The following is a 19,228-nucleotide window of genomic DNA, read 5'->3' as shown; positions in this document are numbered from 1 at the left end:
AAACCTGGCCCTAGAATACTTTGTCGGTTCTCCAACAAACCCTTACTCCCAATGCGGTGTTTCCGTTTGGAACCAATGGAGAGGTGTTGTGGCAGATTTATAATGCACTGAATAGAAATATTCGTATGTTTAGTCATGTATGTGGACTTTGGAAAAGTTAGTAATCTTGAAAATTGTGTAGACCGAAACAATGAGGAAAGAGGGAAACCTGATAACTTATGAAATGATAAACGGGGTATAAAAATAAATTCCAAGGTACTGCTTTTGGAAACTATTTGGCATAGGGAAAGCAGATTTCAATCATACTGAATCACAGGTGATCTAAGTGTTTCAAGTTTATACTCCTGAAGGAAAGACCCAGACTCAGTTACTTCCATGGAAAAGTTTTTTTATAAACTACAAGAACTAAACATAAAGAATAATTCTATATATGATGAGCACTCTCACAGACATCAGGAAGAACAACCAGAGTAGTGAACCAGGAACATGAAATGTGAATGTGACAGATCACAGAGATAATTATGAAATTTTACAGCAGAAAGACTTGAAGTTTAAAGGATAGAAAAATTTCCTTTTCCCAGTGTAGGCCTCTACACTCACGAGGAGAGGAGCGAGAGCTAACCCCAAAGATCAGGTTTCCCAGACCTAGATCAGTCACCATTTTATACCCAGCAAAGGAAATGTTTTGTATTCTGCGACAAAGTCTGCACAAAAAATATTTGGGAGGGTTGCGGGAGGTGATGGTAGTGGTGGGATGGTAAAATAAAATAGATACTGCAAAAGAGAACCAAAATTATTTGAGGTGAATCATATTGCATCAAATGTAAGGGAACCACTTTTGTTTTACTATGCAGTGGGTGGTGCAGGCCACACAAGATATTGTGCTGAAATCCTTATGTTCCATGGAGAGGTAGACTGAGATGGTTCTTTCTGAAGTGGTGTTGTAGGATGGGCATTTACATGGCCAGCGCACTTGCAACAATAGAATTGACTACAGTTGCTGCACAGGCAGCATTCTGTGGATATTAAGGGTTTCTGCCCCCACAGAGATCCCCTTGCAAAAACCTGTTTGTTCCGGCTTTGCACAGAAAACTAGAATTTGGCACTTAATGCTAAATTTAAAAAATATTGGTGATTTTATAAACTGTTGTTGATTCTTTGAGAATAGCTTTACTAGTTTAATGTGGTTCAGAAAAAGCAATATGTAATGTTTAAACATAAAACCTTTCCTGGTGATGCTTGCTTTAGTTTTTAATGCTTAATTGTCACATGTGGTAAAGTTAATATTGTTCTGACAAGACCATTTAGTTGATTGGCACGCTAAGCCCCTAAATAATGGAGGATATAATATGTGTAACAAAGTTTCTTTCTTCAAGTTTACTTCAAAGGCACTAGACACTTGCACTGATAAATAAAATTTAAAGGATGAAAATCAAATCCAAACCAGTCCCAATTCACAGAATGTATATTGTTCAATTACATACCTTATGTCTGTGTTTCTGGAATGCTTGCATAATAGGGCTTGTTACCTCTACCTTCATCTTGTGTTTGGAGTAAACTTTGTTCTCTAATCTCACTCTAAATGAAATCAGTAAGGGACATAAATGTTGGTTACTTGCTGTACTAAACAAAGAGTGTGTGTTGTCTAGCGGTTAGAACATGGGATGGGAATAGTAGTAGATCTAAGTCGTCAACTGCCTCTGATGCTAACTTGCTAAGTGATCTTGTATAAAGGCATTAAAACTTCCCTGTGCCTCAGTTTCTCCCTCTGTAAAAGGAGGTTTATACTTGCAAACCTGACAAGGGTATTGTAAGGCTGAATTCATGTTTGTGAAGTGCTTTAAGCAGGTCCACAGAGGGAATACATTAGAAATGATGCAGCAGGCAATTCTAGAGGCTTTTAAATAATATATTTGTATTATGAATGTTGCAGAAATAAAAGCAATTGAGTTTTTGATTTTTTTTGTAAATGGCAGCAGACTTTGTGAAATTTGCTACTGTGGACAAATTTAATCACTTGAATAAAAACACCGATAAAAGACAAATTTAGTAGGCTTTGTCCACTCTTAGAGTCACATGATGGATTTCTTCTTCTGCTCTTCCTACAGTACCTATATATATCTACCTTTGACATCAGTGAAGCATGGGTAGTGTGTACAGTAAGCAGGGAGTGCAGAATATCAGTCGAGCTCTGCTATGATGATCTGAGAGCAGAATTTTGCTCTGAAATAGTTTGCTCATGAGTTGAACAAATGGCCTGTGATGGGATGTTAGATGGGGTGCGATCTGAGTTACCCAGGAAAGAATTTTCTGTAGTATCTGCCTGGTGAATCTTGCCCATATGCTCAGGGTTTAGCTGATTGCCATATTTGGGGTCGGGAAGGAATTTTCCTCCAGGGCAGATTGGAAGAGGCCCTGGAGGTTTTTCGCCTTCCTCTGTAGCATGGGGCACGGGTCACTTGCTGGAGGATTCTCTGCTCCTTGAAGTCTTTAAACCACTATTTGAAGACTTCAGTAGCTCAGACATAGGTGAGGCTTTTCTCAGGAGTGGGTGGGTGAGATTCTGTGGCCTGCATTGTGCAGGAGGTCAGACTAGATGATCATAATGGTCCCTTCTGACCTTAGTATCTATGAATCTATGAACCCTGTATACAAAGTTTCCTTGTCATGTAGATCTTTACATGTAAGTTGTAGTGCTAGCCACTTTAAAAGTTTAATGTAACAGGCCATTCTGAGGTGCTTTACTTTCTACTGGTCTGTCAGTGTAAACCTCTGAAAAACAGTGGTTTATTATGGAAATGTTTCTACAACTACAACAAAGGTGGTTAACAGTAATGATTTATTAAAAGCCAAGTTATTAGAAGCTGGTTTACTGTATAAATGGTTATCACACAACCACACTTCATTTTATTTTCCTGATTTGTTATAGGATATACTTTAAATGAAATCACAGCATGATTTATATGAACTGATCTTGCATTTTTGTGAGAGATAATTGAGATCTAATCTGAATCCCTGACGAACCACAGCTTCCTGCAGTGGCCTGTTGCTATGGGTAACATAAAGGGAGTAAAATAGAACTTCATACGAAATGCCTTTAAACTTTACTGGCATGTACAGGCACAGAATAGGGCTGAATCATATATTTTAATCTTTGAGTAGCTGATGGGTCAAGGAATTTTTTTTCAATCTTAAGTGAAGATGAATTTAGGAAGAGTACTGTTAGCAAAAATAACTGCTGTTTCTTTTGAAGAGCGGGTAAGTGATATGAATTATATTTAGCCAACGCAAGGCAGTGTTGCAGTGAAAATTAGAGGAGAGTATTATAATCGGCTTCAGAGTTATTGCGTTTTTTTGGCTTAGTTTTTGTCTCTTCTACATTAAAACAATGTTAGATCAGAAACTTTTGGAATAATATATGATTTTCTTTAACACAAACTCTGATTGGCATATATTTTATTTTTTCATCATAGCTACCTACGTTAAGGAAATTGTGTATAAAGAGCCTGATCATATAACCTAACATTCAGATTTACTCTGAAGTTTAACTGAAAAACTTAAATGTGGCTAATACTTACAAATTCAGCTGTTCATAATATATACCTGTTTATTAATGTATGTGCATTATGTATTACATATATCTTTTCTTTATCATAAATAGTACAATATTTTATTTGTATTTTATTGAAAGCACATACATAGTTTTTAATCAAAATCATTTTAAGAGTGGATTTTATTTTTAGCCATTTGATTTAAATGTTATTTAATTGTTTTTGTTCATGCAAAAAAAGTTGTTTTGATAGGATCACCTAGCTCTTAGAGGAATTCTGAATGTGGCAATAAAATATTTATTCTTCTTTGCCAGATTTGCTATGCATATTTTGTTTTTATGTAGCTTAGATAAAGTATGTGATAAGAAAACAATTTTAAAGGACATTCTGTAGAAAAGATATTCAGTTAATTCTCCATTGAGTAACAATGTGCAGCAGTTTAAATTGATTCTTTTTCCCTGTGAATTGTTACTTTTACAATGTCTTTCCCATTAGCTATTGTAAATACCCTCTTTCATAAGAGAACTGAAAGCAATAAGCTATCTAACATGCCTTATTTAATTGGCTTTGGGGTGAGGATCTTGTTCACAAAATCTTACATCAGAAAATCAATTACAACCATTTTTTAAAAAGAAGGTAGAAATAATATTAATTACTGGTGTTTAGGTCAAGAAATATATTTGAGATGACTAATTACAATGAAAATGCAAGAGTAAAGTTCTAAAATATATTTAACAAATATATCTTTTATTATATTATATCTATATATTTTAAATTTTGATTGTCAAATATATTTTAGAATAGGGTTTCCCAAATTATGGCGTAAAATCCCCAGAATGGTCATGGAAGTACAGTACAGTAAAAACTGTAAACTTTTGCAAACACTCAAATTTAATAAATTTAAAATGTTAAAAAAAGGATACATAACGTAATGCTTCTGATGGTGTGACAGAGGATCTGGGCAACTGGCCATAATTCATATATCTTGGCAAAAAAAAAAAAGTGCTTGGGATAGTTTATCAAGAGGTTGATCAAAACTAATACAACCAGACAACCTCATGTGTGAAATGCATTCTCTGAACTAGGTAGTTAAATGTTTGAAAGGTGGGTATGAATCGCAAGAGTCTTGGTGTCCTCAGTGGTCCATCTCCTAGAGAATGAAGCTAGTCCCCAGACCATATTCTGTGTGTATAGGTATCTTGAGAAAAGCACTTTGGAAAGTGGAGATAGCTGTCTTGGATCAGAGGAAATGTGTTGACTTGCACACTGATCCCAATTTATAGGCTTAATAAGCAAGTCGTGAGAACATCAGTGAGGGAGATCTCTGTCCACAGCAAAGATCTGGTGGTGCGAGGACAGCCAGTGAGGCTGCCTGTCTGGACATACAAGATGAATACCTTATGTAGTTTTGCTTGAGATCTGTAAACCTTGGTCTGTTTTTAACAAACCATATATATATTTTTAAATTTCAATTTCTTTTACTAATCTTGTTTTTATTAAGATTCCTGTTGTATTAGTAACTTCACACAGAAGTCCTCAAAATAATTGAACTTCATAGCTTCTAGAAAGAGGTTCTGAAGGGTAAATAGTTTCTGGAATTTACAGCCTCCACTTAGTCTCAATTATGGGACATGGACAGAGGAGTCTGCTCTCACTGAGATGCGTTAACATCAGGCTGAAATGGATGAACTGAAGGGGCAAAGCCAAAAGGCATATGAGAAGATGAGAGTTGGAGGCGGGTGCATGTATCTGATATTTTCTCCATATTGTTGTAATCTGGAACCCCAAATATTGGTTTAGTTTAGAGGGCTAGATGTAGGAGGAAAGTAATGGCGTATCCCGTTAAGGCTACTGTAGTGTTGTCATCTAGGAACCCTATCACGGTTTATTGCAGGCTAGTGCATGATATAAGTGTTTACAAAATGTTCTACACTTCTTTCTGAGATTTTTCAAGGGTGTCTAAGAGAGCTAGGCACTCAACTCCCATTGAATTTCAGGCTCCTTGAAAATCGCAACCTCTGCTAAAAACATTATTATGGGCAAAACAGTCGGATAGCTGATATGGGATTCAATAAAGAACTGAAGGAGGGTAATATAATTAGTGTAATTAATGCCAATCAACATGGGTTTATGGAAAATAGGTCTTGTCAGTCTCACTTTTTATCTTTGTTTGATGTGAATACATATTTGATTAATAAGTTGCAAAGAGTCCTGTGGCATCTTATAGAGTAACAGACGTATTGGAGCATAAGCTTTCGTGGGTGAATACCCACTTCATCGGATGCGTGGATGTATTCACCCATGAAAGCTTATGCTCCAATACGTCTGTTAGTCTGTAAGGTGCCACAGGACTCTTTGCCACTTTTACAGATCCAGACTAACACTGCTACCCCTCTGATGCTTGATTGATAAAGATAACAGTGTTGATGTAATACAGTTAGACTTCTGTAGGGCTTGGTACTATGACATTTTCATTAAGAAACTACTGACTGATGGTTATGAAAATGCAATTGTAATCATTTTCTATTGAGTGTGTTGATAGTGAGGCCCCTCAGGGATCAGTTTTTGGCCCTATGCTGTTGAGCTTTTTTATCAATGACTTGGAAGAAGACATACAATCATTACTGCTAAAATTTTTCAGATGACACAATGATTGTGGGAATGGTAAAAATGAGGAGAACAGGTCACTGATACAGGGTGGTCTGGATTGTTTGTAAGATGGGTGCACACAAACAATATATATATATATTTCATTATGACCAGATATACGGTCATACAGCTAGGAGCAAAGACTTACAGGCCATACTTACAGAATGGTGGGAAGCAGTAATGGATAATCAGCTGAACATGAGCTCCTAGAGTGATACTGTGTCCAAAAGGGCTAATGCAATTCTTGGTGTATAAATAGGGGACTCTCAAGTAGGAGTAAAGAGGTTATATTACTTTTGTGTTTGGCACAAATGAGATTATACTGAAATATTGTATCCAGTTTTGGTGTGCCTAATTCAAGAAGTGTGTTAAAAAATTGGAGAAGATTCAGAGAAGAGTCCATGAGGATGAGTCCCTGTCGTATGATGATAGATTAGAGGAGCTTAATCTATTTAGTTGACCAAAGAGAAGGTTAAGGGATGACAAATATATGACACGTAGTTTTATGTCCTTTGATTCAAAACTATGGTATGTTCTGAAGTGCTGGCTGCCAAAGGTATGTAGACTTCTAAATGTTGCAACAATTTCGAAATCCAGCTTCTGTCCCTGAAAGATAAACTTCAGGATATTTTTAGACTTCCCCGTGCAGTTGACATCTCAAGTTGTACACCCTTAAGCAGCTATCAGATTGAAACCAATGCCTTTATTAAATAACATTGTTCTGTGCTGTATCAATCATTGCTGAGGATGTCAAAAGGCAACTGCTTTCAACCCCCCTCTATCCCAGAATCATAACTTACCATTTTAACTTTGTAAGACAATTAAAGTCTGTGGTACTGCTAATATGAAAGAGTAGTGCCTTCCCTCAAATAGCTGGCATCTCCCAATAAACTACTCTAAGATAAGCCTTTCTTGAAACAAGCTGCAGTGAAACTCTTGATGAACTTGAGGAATTGGGATGACCATATGGTCTTCCTTACTTGCTAGGACAGTGGTGCACAGAGGAATTTCACAGAGTATCTCTCAACTGGAACTTAAGGCTATTGGATATGCCTTGAAGGAATTTCCCCTTCCTGGAGCCTCAGACGGTCCATGTGGAATATGATAATAGAATCATAGAATATAAGGGTTGGAAGGGACCTCAGGAGGTCATCTAGTCCAACCCCCTGCTCAGAGCAGGACCAGTCCCCAACTAAATCATCCCAGCCAGGACTTTGCCAAGCCTGACCTTAAAAACTCTAAGGAAGGAGATTCCACCACCTCCCTAGGTAACCCATTCCAGTACTTCACCACCCTCATAGTGAAATTTTTTTCCCCTAACATCCAACCTAAACCTCCTCCACTTCAACTTGCGACCATTACTCCTTTTTTCTGTCATCTGGTACCACTGAGAACAGTCTAGATCCATCCTCTTTGGAACCCCCTTTCAGGTAGTTGAAAGCAGCTATCAAATCTTCATTCCCCTCATTCTTCTCTTCTGCAGACTAAACAATCCCAGTTCCCTCAGCCTCTCCTCATAAGTCGTGTGCTCCAGTCCCCTAATAATTTTTGTTGCCCTCCGCTGGACTTTTTCCAATTTTTCCACATCCCTCTTGTAGTGTGGGGCCCCAAACTGGACGCAGTACTCCAGATGAGGCCTCACCAATGTCAAATAGAGGGGAACAATCACGTCCCTCGATCTGCTGGCAGTGCCCCTACTTACACAGCCCAAAATGCCATTAGCCTTCTCGACAACAAGGGCAAACTGTTGACTCGTATCCAGCTTCTCGTCCACTGTAACCCCTAATCCCTAGTTTGTAGCGGTGCATGGGATTCTTCCGTCCTAAGTGCAGGACTTGTCCTTGTTGAACCTCATCAGATTTCTTTTGGCCCAATCCTCTAATTTGTCTAGGTCCCTCTGTATCCTATCCCTACCATCCAGTGGATCTACCTCTCCTCCCAGGTTAGTGTTATCTGCAAACTTGCTGAGGGTGGAGTCCACGCCATCCTCCAGATCATTAATGAAGATATTGAACAAAACCAACCGTTGGAGCACTCCGCTTGATACCGGCTGCCAACTAGACATGGAGCCATTGATCACTACCCGTTGAGCTCGATGATCTAGCCAGCTTTCTATCCACTTTATAGTCCATTCATCCAGCCCATACTTCTTTAACTTGCTGGCAAGAATACTGTGGGAGACCATGTCAAAAGCTTTGCTGAAGTCAAGGAATAACACATCCACTGCTTTCCCCTCATCCACAGAGCCAGTTATCTCATCATAGAAGACAATTAGGTTAGTCAGGCATGACTTGCCCTTGGTGAATCCATGCTGACTGTTCCTGATCACTTTCCTCTCCTCTAAGTGCTTCAGAATTGATTCCTTGAGGACCTGCTCCATGATATTTCCAGGGACTGAGGTGAGGCTGACTGGCCTGTAGTTCCCCGGATTCTCCTCCTTCCCTTTTTTAAAGATGGGCACTACATTAGCCTTTTTCCAGTCTTCCGGGACCTCCCCTGATCACCATGAGTTTTCAGAGATAATGGCCAATGTCTCTGCAATCACATCCACCAACTCCTTTAGCACTCTCGGATGCAGTGCGTCCGGCCCCATGGACTTGTGGTTGTCCAGCTTTTCTAAATAGTCCCGAACCACTTCTTTCTTCACAGAGGGCTGGTCGCCTCCTCCCCATGCTGTGCTGCCCAGTGCAGCAGTCTGGGAGCTGACCTTGTTCGTGAAGACAGAGGCAAAAAAAGCATTGAGTACATTAGCTTTTTCCACATCCTCTGTCACTAGGTTGCCTCCCTCATTCAGTAAGGGTCTCACTACTTCTCTTGACTTTCTTCTTGCTGCTAACATACGTGAAGGAACTCTTCTTGTTACTCTTAACATCTCTTGCTAGCTGCAACTCCAAGTGTGATTTGGCCTTCCTGATTTCACTCCTGCATGCATAATATTTTATACTCCTCCCTGGTCATTTGTCCAATCTTCCACTTCTTGTAAGCTTCTTTTTTGTGTTTAAGATCAGCAAGGATTTCACTGTTAAACCAAGCTGGTTGCCTGCCATATTTACTATTCTTTCTACACATCGGGATGGTTTGTTCCTATCATCTCAATAAGGATTCTTTAAAATACAGGCAGCTCTCCTGGACTCCTTTCCATAGGGAGTCCATGGGGAGGCCAATAGGGAGGCCATGGCTTATGTTGCTGTCTTTTGCACTGTAAGCGCCTTACTTTAATCATAGGTAATCAGGACTCTGTAATAAGCTGCAAGGAAGAACATTAGTGTCTACCTCCTACATGCATAGACATACCAAGTGGGTAAGCAGGAAGGATTCCTGCCGAGGAAGATACTACAAGATGTTTTTGTTTTTGCAGGCCTTTAATTCTTTTTTTTTCTTTTTTTTTTTTTAATTTCATTTATTGGTTACCACCACACTCCTGGCATATAAACATGTCTTTATTATTGAAGTTATTTGGAAACCAGGATCTCTTGAGTTCTAATTTGGATGTGAAAATATTTTGAATGATTAATACGATTCAGATTTCTACTCTTGGCTATTCTCACAATCTTTTAGCTAACTTAAATACTTTTGTAAAAAAACAAAATTGCATATCTGATATGAAATAGCAAAATAAAAGTCTAAGGGTTTCTCAGAGTTCAAATAAACTGTAGTAACAGGTTTTCTTTTAATAAAATATTTTATTATGTTTAGAAATATCATTAAAATTAGGTTCCAGGTTCTTTTGAGCAATAAATGAGAGTAGCCAGGTGATTTTATGGTATTTTATCATTTTACTTGAGGTAGGAATTATGCAATTGTGTAGGAATCAGAGAGGTGTGTAAATGTTGAATAAAATCAGTGATCTGTGCATGTATACTGTAGAATCTAAATAGTTTACCAATTTTTACTGGTTCCATGTTAAAAAGTTATTTCCGTGAAATCATATTTATACACATACTGTATCAAATCTGTTCCATAAGTGCTCTGAGTAGTATTCTACATAGACAACTGAGAGTAGAACATGACCCATAAAGTGTTAAAGTGAGATCACCATACTACTTACAAAATCAGGTCTTGCAACTTTCTCTCATGGACAAATCTAGACAAGCTTTTACTGAAGATTTAAAGCGAGAAATTGCTGCCTTTGAATGCTGACTGCATACTGTTTCTGACAAAGGTAAATTGAATTTTTTTAAGCATTTACAAACACGTTTAGAACCCATTACTGTAAATTCAAATGCAATCATTAACAACTTTAACTAGTACTAAATACAGCTGTCAAAGGCAAATTAGTTTAAATTATAGATTAGGCTATCTTAAAATGTACTTATGTATCTTGAAGAAGAGTTCTGTGGAGTTTGAAAGCTTGTCTCTTTCAGTGGGTCACCTCAGAGCCATAGGCACTGAGTTTTTTTTGTTCGTTTGTTTTTTTTCCTTCCTCCCTAGTGGGTGCTCCGCTCTCGCTCCACCTCTTCCCCTGAGACCCCACCCTGCATGCCCACGGCTCACTCCTCTTCCCCTCCCCTGGGGCGGTGAACAGCTGATCCGTAGCCAGCCCTGGGGCCAGAGCCACTCTGGCTTGTGGGTGCTGAGCATCCCCTATTCTTTTTCTGTGGGTGCTCGGAGCACGCATGGAGTCGGCACCTATGCTCTGAGCAACATAGCTATGTCCACCTATCTTTTAAGTGTAGATCAGGCCTCAGAAAATTTAAGATGAATTAACTGATGGTGTGAAGTTAATGTTCATAAATTAAATGCACATTAAACTCTTGCATGGACACGCTCATTCAGAAGTAAAGTGGCCTTAATTTGCTGTAGCTTGGAGGAGGTTTAAACTACGGTGACTTCAGGCCACTGTGTCCACATATCTATTCAGGGGACACCATCATAGGGCCTAATCACATCAGCCACACTATCAGAGGCTCATTCACCTGCACATCTACCAATGTGATATATGCCATCATGTGCCAGCAATGCCCCTCTGCCATGTACATTGGTCAAACTGGACAGTCTCTGCGTAAAAGACTAAATGGACACATATCAGACATCAAGAATTATAACATTCAAAAACCAGTTGGAGAACACTTCAATCTCTTTGGTCACTTGATTACAGACCTAAAAGTGGCAATTCTTCAACAAAAAAACTTCAAAAACAGACTCCAACGAGAGACTGCTGAATTGGAATGAATTTGCAAACTGCATACAATTAATTTAGGCTTGAATAAAGACTAGGAGTGGATGGGTCATTACACAAAATAAAACTGTTTCCCTGTGTTTATTCCCCCCCACCACTGTTCCTCAGATGTTCTTGTCAACTGCTGGAAATGGCCCACCTTGATTATCACTACAAAAGGCCCCCCCTCCCCCTGCGCTCTCCTGCTGGTAATAGCTCTCCTTACCTGATCACTCTCATCACAGTGTGTATGGCAACACCTGTTGTTTCATGTTCCCTATGTATATAAATCTCCCCACTGTATTTTCCACTGAATGCATCTGATGAAGTGAGCTGTAGCTCACGAAAGTTTATGCTCAAATAAATTGGTTAGTTTCTAAGGTGCCACAAGTACTCCTTTTCTTTTTGCGGATGCAGACTAACACGGCTGCTACTCTGAAACCTGCTGAATAGTGTGTCTATTGTGTGTGGCATTAATTGATGCACAATGAACTTCACACCATGAGTTAATTCATTTTAATGTACCTGACTGTCCCCGTATAGACAAGCCCTAATATGTTTTAAAAGTCTACTGTAGGCAGAGCAGGTGGATGAGGTAATATCTTTTATTGGACCAACTTCTGTTGGTGAGAGAGACAAGCTTTCGAGCCACACAGAGCTCCTCTTCAGGCTGGGAAAGGTACTCTGAGCGTCACAGCTAAATGCAAGATGTAACAGATTGTTTAGAATAAGTAATTAGCACATATTGTAAGGGACTATTCTAGGTAGAGTATCCGGTAACACCTCTGCAGTCATAGGACAAAAAGAGGGAGATAGGCCATGTTTCCATTCACACTTACGTTGGCAAAACTTGTGTCGCTCCGGGGTGTGAAAAAAAACTCCCCTGACCGACATATGTTTTGCCGGCATAAATGCTCGTGTGCATAGTGCTATGTCAGCAGGAGATGCTTTCCTGCTGACATAGCTATCGCCACTCGTTGAGCTGGTTTTATTATGTTGCTGGGAGAGCTTTCTCCTATCGGCATAACGTGGCTGCGTGAGCAATCTTCCAGCGGCACAGCTGTATTGGTACAGTTGTGCGTCTGTAAGCTTGTAAATGTAGACATGACCTTAGTGCGTTACAGATTGTTGTAATAAGCCATAAATCCAGTGACTCTGTTCAATGATTTTCAGTGTCTAGCGGAGATATAAATTTAAGCTCCTAGGCTCATCTTTTGAATGTACTGTGCAGGTTTCCTTTGAGGATGGGGATTGATAGGTCAGATATAGACTGATTGGCTTTGTGAAAAGTGTTCACCCACAGGTGAGTGGTTTTTGTCTTTTATCATTTTCATTTGAGAGCATAGTGATAGTCTGGCTTCACCCACATAGTTGTTATTGGAGCATTTAATATACTGGATGAGGTGTACCACATGTTGTTGTAATAGGCATGTCTAGGATCCATGAATCTTGACAGGTGATCATTGTAGCAATGGAGATATGTCTGCAGGTTTTGCATCTGTTGTTCTATCAGGATCTGGTGCTGCTTTGAGTTGGTGTGTCCTGGTCTGTGGGGAGCTTGCTTCTGATGATGAGCTTGGAGAAGTTGGGGGGGTGGTTTGAATGCCAGAAGTGGGGTGTTTGGGAAAGATTTTTTTCAGGATAGTGTCCCCATTGCGTTTGAGTTGTAGTTGTTTGATGATACTCCATATGGGTTCCAGTCTGGGGTGGTAGGTGACAACTAGGGGTGTGTGGTCAGATGGAGTTTTATTTCTGTATAGAAGCAGGTTCTTTCAGGTTGTCTGGGTGGCCTGTTCCATGATGCGATCTACTTCTCTGATGGAGTGTCCTCTTTTTGTAAAGGTGGTTTTAAATGTGTTAAGGTGTATATACCGGACTTCCTCTACAGAGCATATTCTGTGGTAGCTGAGTGCCTGGTTATGGATAACAGATTTCTTGGTGTGTTTGGGATGGTTACAGAATCTATGAAGGTAGATGCGGTGATATGTGGGTTTCTTGTATATGGTTCTCTGGATTCCATTGTTCCAGATGATTGTCCAGGAAGTTGATGCTAGTGTGGAAGTGTTCCAGAGAGAGTTTAATGGGTAAGTGGTTGTGGTTGAAGTTGTGGTGGAAATCTATGAGGGAGTTTAATCTCCAGAGGATGAAAACATTGTCCAAGTGTCTCAGGTATATCATTGATTTAGTGGTGCAATTGATATGGCTTATTACAACAAACCTGCTAACTCCGTCTTTTTGTCATATGACTGTAGAGGTGTTAACTGGCCATTCTACCTTGAAGAGTCCCTTAAAATATGTGCTAACTACTTATGCTAAACAATCTGTTGCACCTTGCATTTAGTTGTCTCTCTCACCAACAGACGATGGTCCAGTAAAAAATATTACCTCACTCACCTTGTCTCTGTGGCAATGACACGGCTACAACTACACTGCATAGTGTGGACAAGGCACTCTGTCTATAACACATGCTAAATCAGTTGAGTTAAAGCCTTCTATCACCTATCACAAGCACTAAAGTCAGTTAACTGGAGGAGTTCTTTTAATGTTTGTTTGGAAATCATACTATTCTTCCTTAAGGGCATGTCAACACTACAAAATTTAAGTAGACCTAACTTACATCGGCATATAGCTGTGCAGTAATTACATTGCTTGAGTGTGTCTACACTTTGCTTCTTGTGTCAGTGGTGCGCGTCCTCACCAGAGCACTTGCACTGATTGAACTGTCAGTGTGGGGCATTGTGGGACAGCTTCTCAACATCAGCAACAGTCAATGTAAGCTACGCAGTGTCTACACTGACACTGCTTCAACCGAACTACATCGACATTGACTCTACACCTCTTGTGGAGGTGCAGTTATTAAGTAGGTGTAGTGGGCAGTTACATCAGTGGGAGAGAAATTTTAATGTAGACACTTAGAGAGTTAGGTCGATGTAAGCTGCGTTGCATTGACCTAACTTTGTAGTGTAGACCAGGGCTAAGAAATGTTACTTTACAGTTTTTAACTGCCTAATTACTGAATGGGAAGTAAATGACACACTCTTAAAGGCGCTTGTGAAGATTCTGTTCATTTCCATTGCCTTTCAAATATAGCAAAAAAGGAACACCATTAATGTTTGAATTAAGATGCAAACAGATATGCTAAGGTAACAGACTAGACCTAAAAATATATTCTGAGAAGTAATCTGATTACTTTTTGCCTGAAAGTACACCTATATTCATTTGTTATTTTTATTACCTTTTTGGCAGTCTTTGTTGTTTATGTTCTGAGTAATGGTGCTGAAGTCATAGTATTCAGTATAACCAAAGTTTCACCATGCAATATGTATGAGTAAAACAAAAGGAATCTAAAAACAGTCATTGATCTGTTACTTTCATAAGAGTTCAATAAGTACTATGTAGTGGATTATATTTAGTACACAGTTTTCAATCATGTAGATTCCATTTTAAAAGTAACTTTACAATTATGAATTATTGTAAAATGCCAGATTTGAATGTGGAATAGTTGCTAGACTGTCATGCAGAATACTTTCTTATAAGTTAGCATAAAATATTTTATGCACCTTCATGAATAGCATCATCCCAAATGCTAGAGTGCCTAGGTGGTGCTGTTGAATGAGTTTGAAGGAGATTCACAGATGCTGCTTGGATTATATTATTATGCTTTACAAATTCAAAGGGAGAGATTTATTTTTATATAACTTCAAAAGAAATGTTTTTTCAGTGATGCATGAAAAGAAAAGCAATGATTAAAAATCTATTTTGATTAACATTAGCATAATAAAATGACAGGCTTTGAAAATTCGAAATTACTACTAACTGAATTTTTTTTTTAAAAAAAATGGGACCAAGTCCTCAGCTGGTGAAGCTAATGGAGCTGTACTAATTTATACCACTCAATATTATTGATCTAGTCCTTAAATATTATAGAAAGGACTTCATTTAAAAAATGCAATTAAAGTTTTAAAGGTGACTGAAAGTTTTTGTGGGTTTTTGTTTTTTGGTTTTGCTTTTTAATTTGGCCTCTGCCCTATTTTTTGTTTCTTTATGATGTACACATCCTGAAAGGAGATATGTAAGTGTTTTTTCCCGCACTGATTGTCCCTTATTTGGGAAATACCATAAATGAATGGTCTGAACTTTTCTGGTCTTGTTAGAAGACCACTAGGGGGTAAAAATGTGAGCATTTAATAAGTTAATTAAAAGGACAAGGATTTTTGAATAATCAATAAGGACTTCCCCTATTTAATGTTAGTTGTTTGAATGGATGCTAACAAAAAAGAATGAACAGAAAAAGTTCAGTCTGACTAAAAATTGCTTCCATCTCTTAACTTCTGCTCAGCTCAGGGTAAAGAGCAAATATATGTGTACTGTAACACATGTTCAGGGAATGTCCACCCACTAGCTTTTACAAAAGTTTTAACTACCTTAAATTAATTGGGAATTCAAGGTAAGAAGTGTTGCGTAGACAAACCCACATTGTCATCATGGTTGCCCACTCATCCTAGGGCCCTACGCTATGTCAACACTGCAAAATTTGATGTGAAATCCTGTTGGAGACAGGTAATGGCTCTCTCAGCATAGCTAGTTGAGATAAATACTTTTACTTCGACATAGTGTGTTGGGAGGTATAAGTTGTACCTTAACTAGCTACACTGAGGTAAAAACTACCTGTACTTTGTCTCCACTAGGATTTTACATCAAGATGGCTAACTCAATGTAAAAACATCTTTTTGTTTCCCCCAGTAAAGACATATAGAGTCCAGCCTGAATTTCTATTGTAAAAAAAAAAGGTGGGAAAAAAAGAGAACCTCTCAGATCTTCTTTATATGTCATAGAGGGACAAAAAAGGATACAACTTTTTTTTTAACCTTTGAAGGTTACCTTTAAGAATATAAGGATCAGATCTTAAAAACATGTACACACAAGTAACTTTGTAAGCAGTCCTGTTGAACTCAGTGTGACTACAGACATTGAGAAGCATGTTGCCCAATAAATATTTTTGGGATCAGGCTATAAGACGTTAGTTCAATAGCTTGGGAGAAGTTTGTTAGGGGGGAGGCAGCAGCTGTTGGAAAATAACTGCTGACTCATTTATACTGTCTCTCCCACATGTCACCTGGGGCTGATTGATTTTCTGGGCCAAAATGCAAAGACTGATCAGCACTTTCAGTATTGTATGTTACTCAGAAAAGTTTCTCTCTGTATTGTCATGAAATTTATGTAACTCATCTCTTTCTCTCTCTTTTATTGTAGTCTGCAACTGTGTCAGATGGAGGTAAGCTAAAATTTGTTGACACTTTTATTAGTATTCAGAAAATCAAAGTTCCCACATTAAATAGTGTGGTAAAGTGTGATAAATTAAATGTCATATGACAAGAAGTGTTTGCTTGATAGACATGATGGGCCCATCTTGCAATCCTTCATGATACACTGACTTCAGTAGGAATTGTGCCTATGAAAATCCTGAAGGATCAGGCCTCATGTTTTTCAGGTCATATTCCTTTGTTTACCTACATAAATTCTTTGTGGCATATGGATTTAAATACACACATGTTATTACAATTAGAATTCTTCATTTGTGATTTATTTAAAAAGTTGATCTCGTGGGATATTATAAAATTGGTAATTGATAAAAACTCTCTCATTTTTTAAATATCCTTTATGTCCTGTATATTCTTTTACCATTGCATTTTTCATCAGCAGCATTTCATTTTACATGTTAAAACAAGTTTTTTACTGTTTTGTCTTGCAGAGACGGCTTCTAGCTCATAGGTTAGGTGTGATCTCAGAGCTCTTGTTGGGGCTAAAAGGAGTGTCTTTTTATAATGAAGTAGTGCTTTCGTTTTGGATAAATAAGATGGCATCCTTAAAACCTGAATAAATGTAACCCAGCCTGAAGTTCTTGCTGTTCTGGGATAACTGTTGGGTAGAGTCACTGTCTATGCTACATTTTGTGTTGAGCCATGAGGAACTGAGAAGAAGCTATCTGACTCTTTCTTTTGAGAACTCTGAACCAAAATCCACCATTTAGATTAACATTGCTACCTGGGCCTCCTACTATGCCGGGCTTCAAACAGAGATAAAGAATTGTGTTTAAATTCAGTTGAGTGGTAGTTTCAGCTAATTAAGGTTCTAATATGGTTTGGCAGCTGGAAAAAGTTTGGTAGAACCTTATTTAAAAACAAAATATTTTTTTAGCTAAGTTGTAACTAGTGACTGAAGAAGTTCAATCCATGCTGGACATTTAAAAAAAAAACCAAAAATGTGTTCTACATAGGCTAGAGCATGCTCTTTTAGCATGGCCCTTGCACCATTTGGGCCCATCCATAATAACCAATCAAGTTGTGTTAGAAACCAGTTTAGCTGGAACAGTTTAAATATTCCTTAACGGTATACAAGGCCTTTAGTATAGCTTAGTTTACAGTAGAGGTGGTTTGCTTCTAGAGTTGCCTCACTTGGTCCTGCAAAGGATCAGTCTTGCATGTATTTTACTCATTTTGGCTTTAATATATACTGTTTAACTAGGTAAAAGGATGCAAACACCTGTTTAAGGAAAAAGCGAACTAAAACAAAAGGAAGATTCTGAAGCTGGAGGAGGGTAGGATTAGTTGCCTGTTTTTGATCTAAGTGGAAGAGTAGGCAAATATATTCACAGCAACTCTCATTATTCATTCCTCCCCTATCTTTCTTTGTCATTTCTTATAAAAAAAAAATGAGGTCTGTTTGGGCCTCAGCCAGAAATAAAACCCTAGACAGAGTTCACTGTGTCATTTTGCTAGCAGCTAACTTATCCCATCAGGTATTTTCGCTTTTTCAGCTGTCACCACTGTCACAGCACTTGGATGGGAGGTAGAACATAGAATCTGTTTGAAGCCCAACCACTAATTGGCCATGGGATAACAGGAAAAAAGACAGTGTGCACCTACTTCATCTCTTGTTTCTTAAACAAAGGCTATATCTTCACTGTAAAAAGGTGTGTTTTTACAGTGAGTAGTCTGTCTTGATGGAATATTCTAGCGGAGACAAGGCACAGGTTGTTTTTACCTCAATGTAGCTACTCAAGATAAAAACCCTAGGTGAAAGGTGTAGGGTTGACCCTGACTAACTACATCGAGATAAAAACTATAATGCCTTGTCTCCACTATGATTTTACATCCAGTTAGCTCTCTTGAGTTTCCCATCTCAGTGTAAAAACACATCCTTTTCTCTGCAGTCAAGACATAAACTAACATAAACACAGTGTTTGTAGGTTTACTAATCTGCATATTGTACAGACTACTAATTCCCCAAGAAATGATTTTTGTGTCCTGAAAGTTTATGTATTATAAATTTGTTGGTCTGAAAAAAGATTATGCATTATCTGCTTGTCTACAATGAAAAGTATTTCTCCTTCATGGCATGTCTAATCTCCATTGGCTGATGAAATGGGATCCCTGAAGTAGCACTCCCTTGATAGTAACATCAAGCACAATGTACTTCCATTTGTCAGTTTTATTGGAGATCTCTGGCTTGTCAGGTTCTGCTTCTCCAGTATTGTTACTGAAGTTATTTTCAAGTCTAGGGATAATTGTGTTTTCACAATTAATACTGTAGAATTTGGTAGAGTCGTGAAGTCTGAGGGCTGTGTAGGTTGCTGAGGTAAAAGAACAGATTGTAACTTGCACTCAGTATTCTGTTCTATATCCTAGTATTTTAGCTGTCTTTTCAGGTAGTGCTGAAGATTTAACACCATACACTCTCTCAATTTTTAAGGTACCAGTGGATCCTAAATTCTGTACAAAGCTATAAAATGTAGACTATATGAAGAGTAATATTTAATAAATGTTTAACTGTATAGAAGGTAAACTGGAAAAATAAGACCCAAGAGAAG

At 38.3% G+C, this 19,228-nt stretch overlaps 1 protein-coding gene across 2 annotated transcripts in view; it reads left to right on the top strand.

Moving 5' to 3' along the window:
* The window catches only part of RGS12 (regulator of G protein signaling 12), a 174,295-nt gene that overhangs the window by 76,280 nt on the left and 78,787 nt on the right, over positions 1–19,228 (top strand). For both annotated transcript variants that reach the window (XM_084625993.1, XM_084625992.1), the window contains one exon: positions 16,612–16,633. In XM_084625993.1, coding sequence (XP_084482119.1) covers positions 16,612–16,633 — 22 coding nt within the window. The remainder of the gene's footprint in view (positions 1–16,611; positions 16,634–19,228) is intronic.

The sequence above is a fragment of the Lepidochelys olivacea genome (genome assembly GCF_965140295.1).
Source record: "Lepidochelys olivacea isolate rLepOli2 genome assembly, chromosome: 4".
Taxonomy (NCBI): Eukaryota; Metazoa; Chordata; order Testudines; family Cheloniidae; genus Lepidochelys; species Lepidochelys olivacea.
Note: the sequence above shows the minus strand (reverse complement) of the source record. Positions and strands in the feature narration are given on the sequence as shown.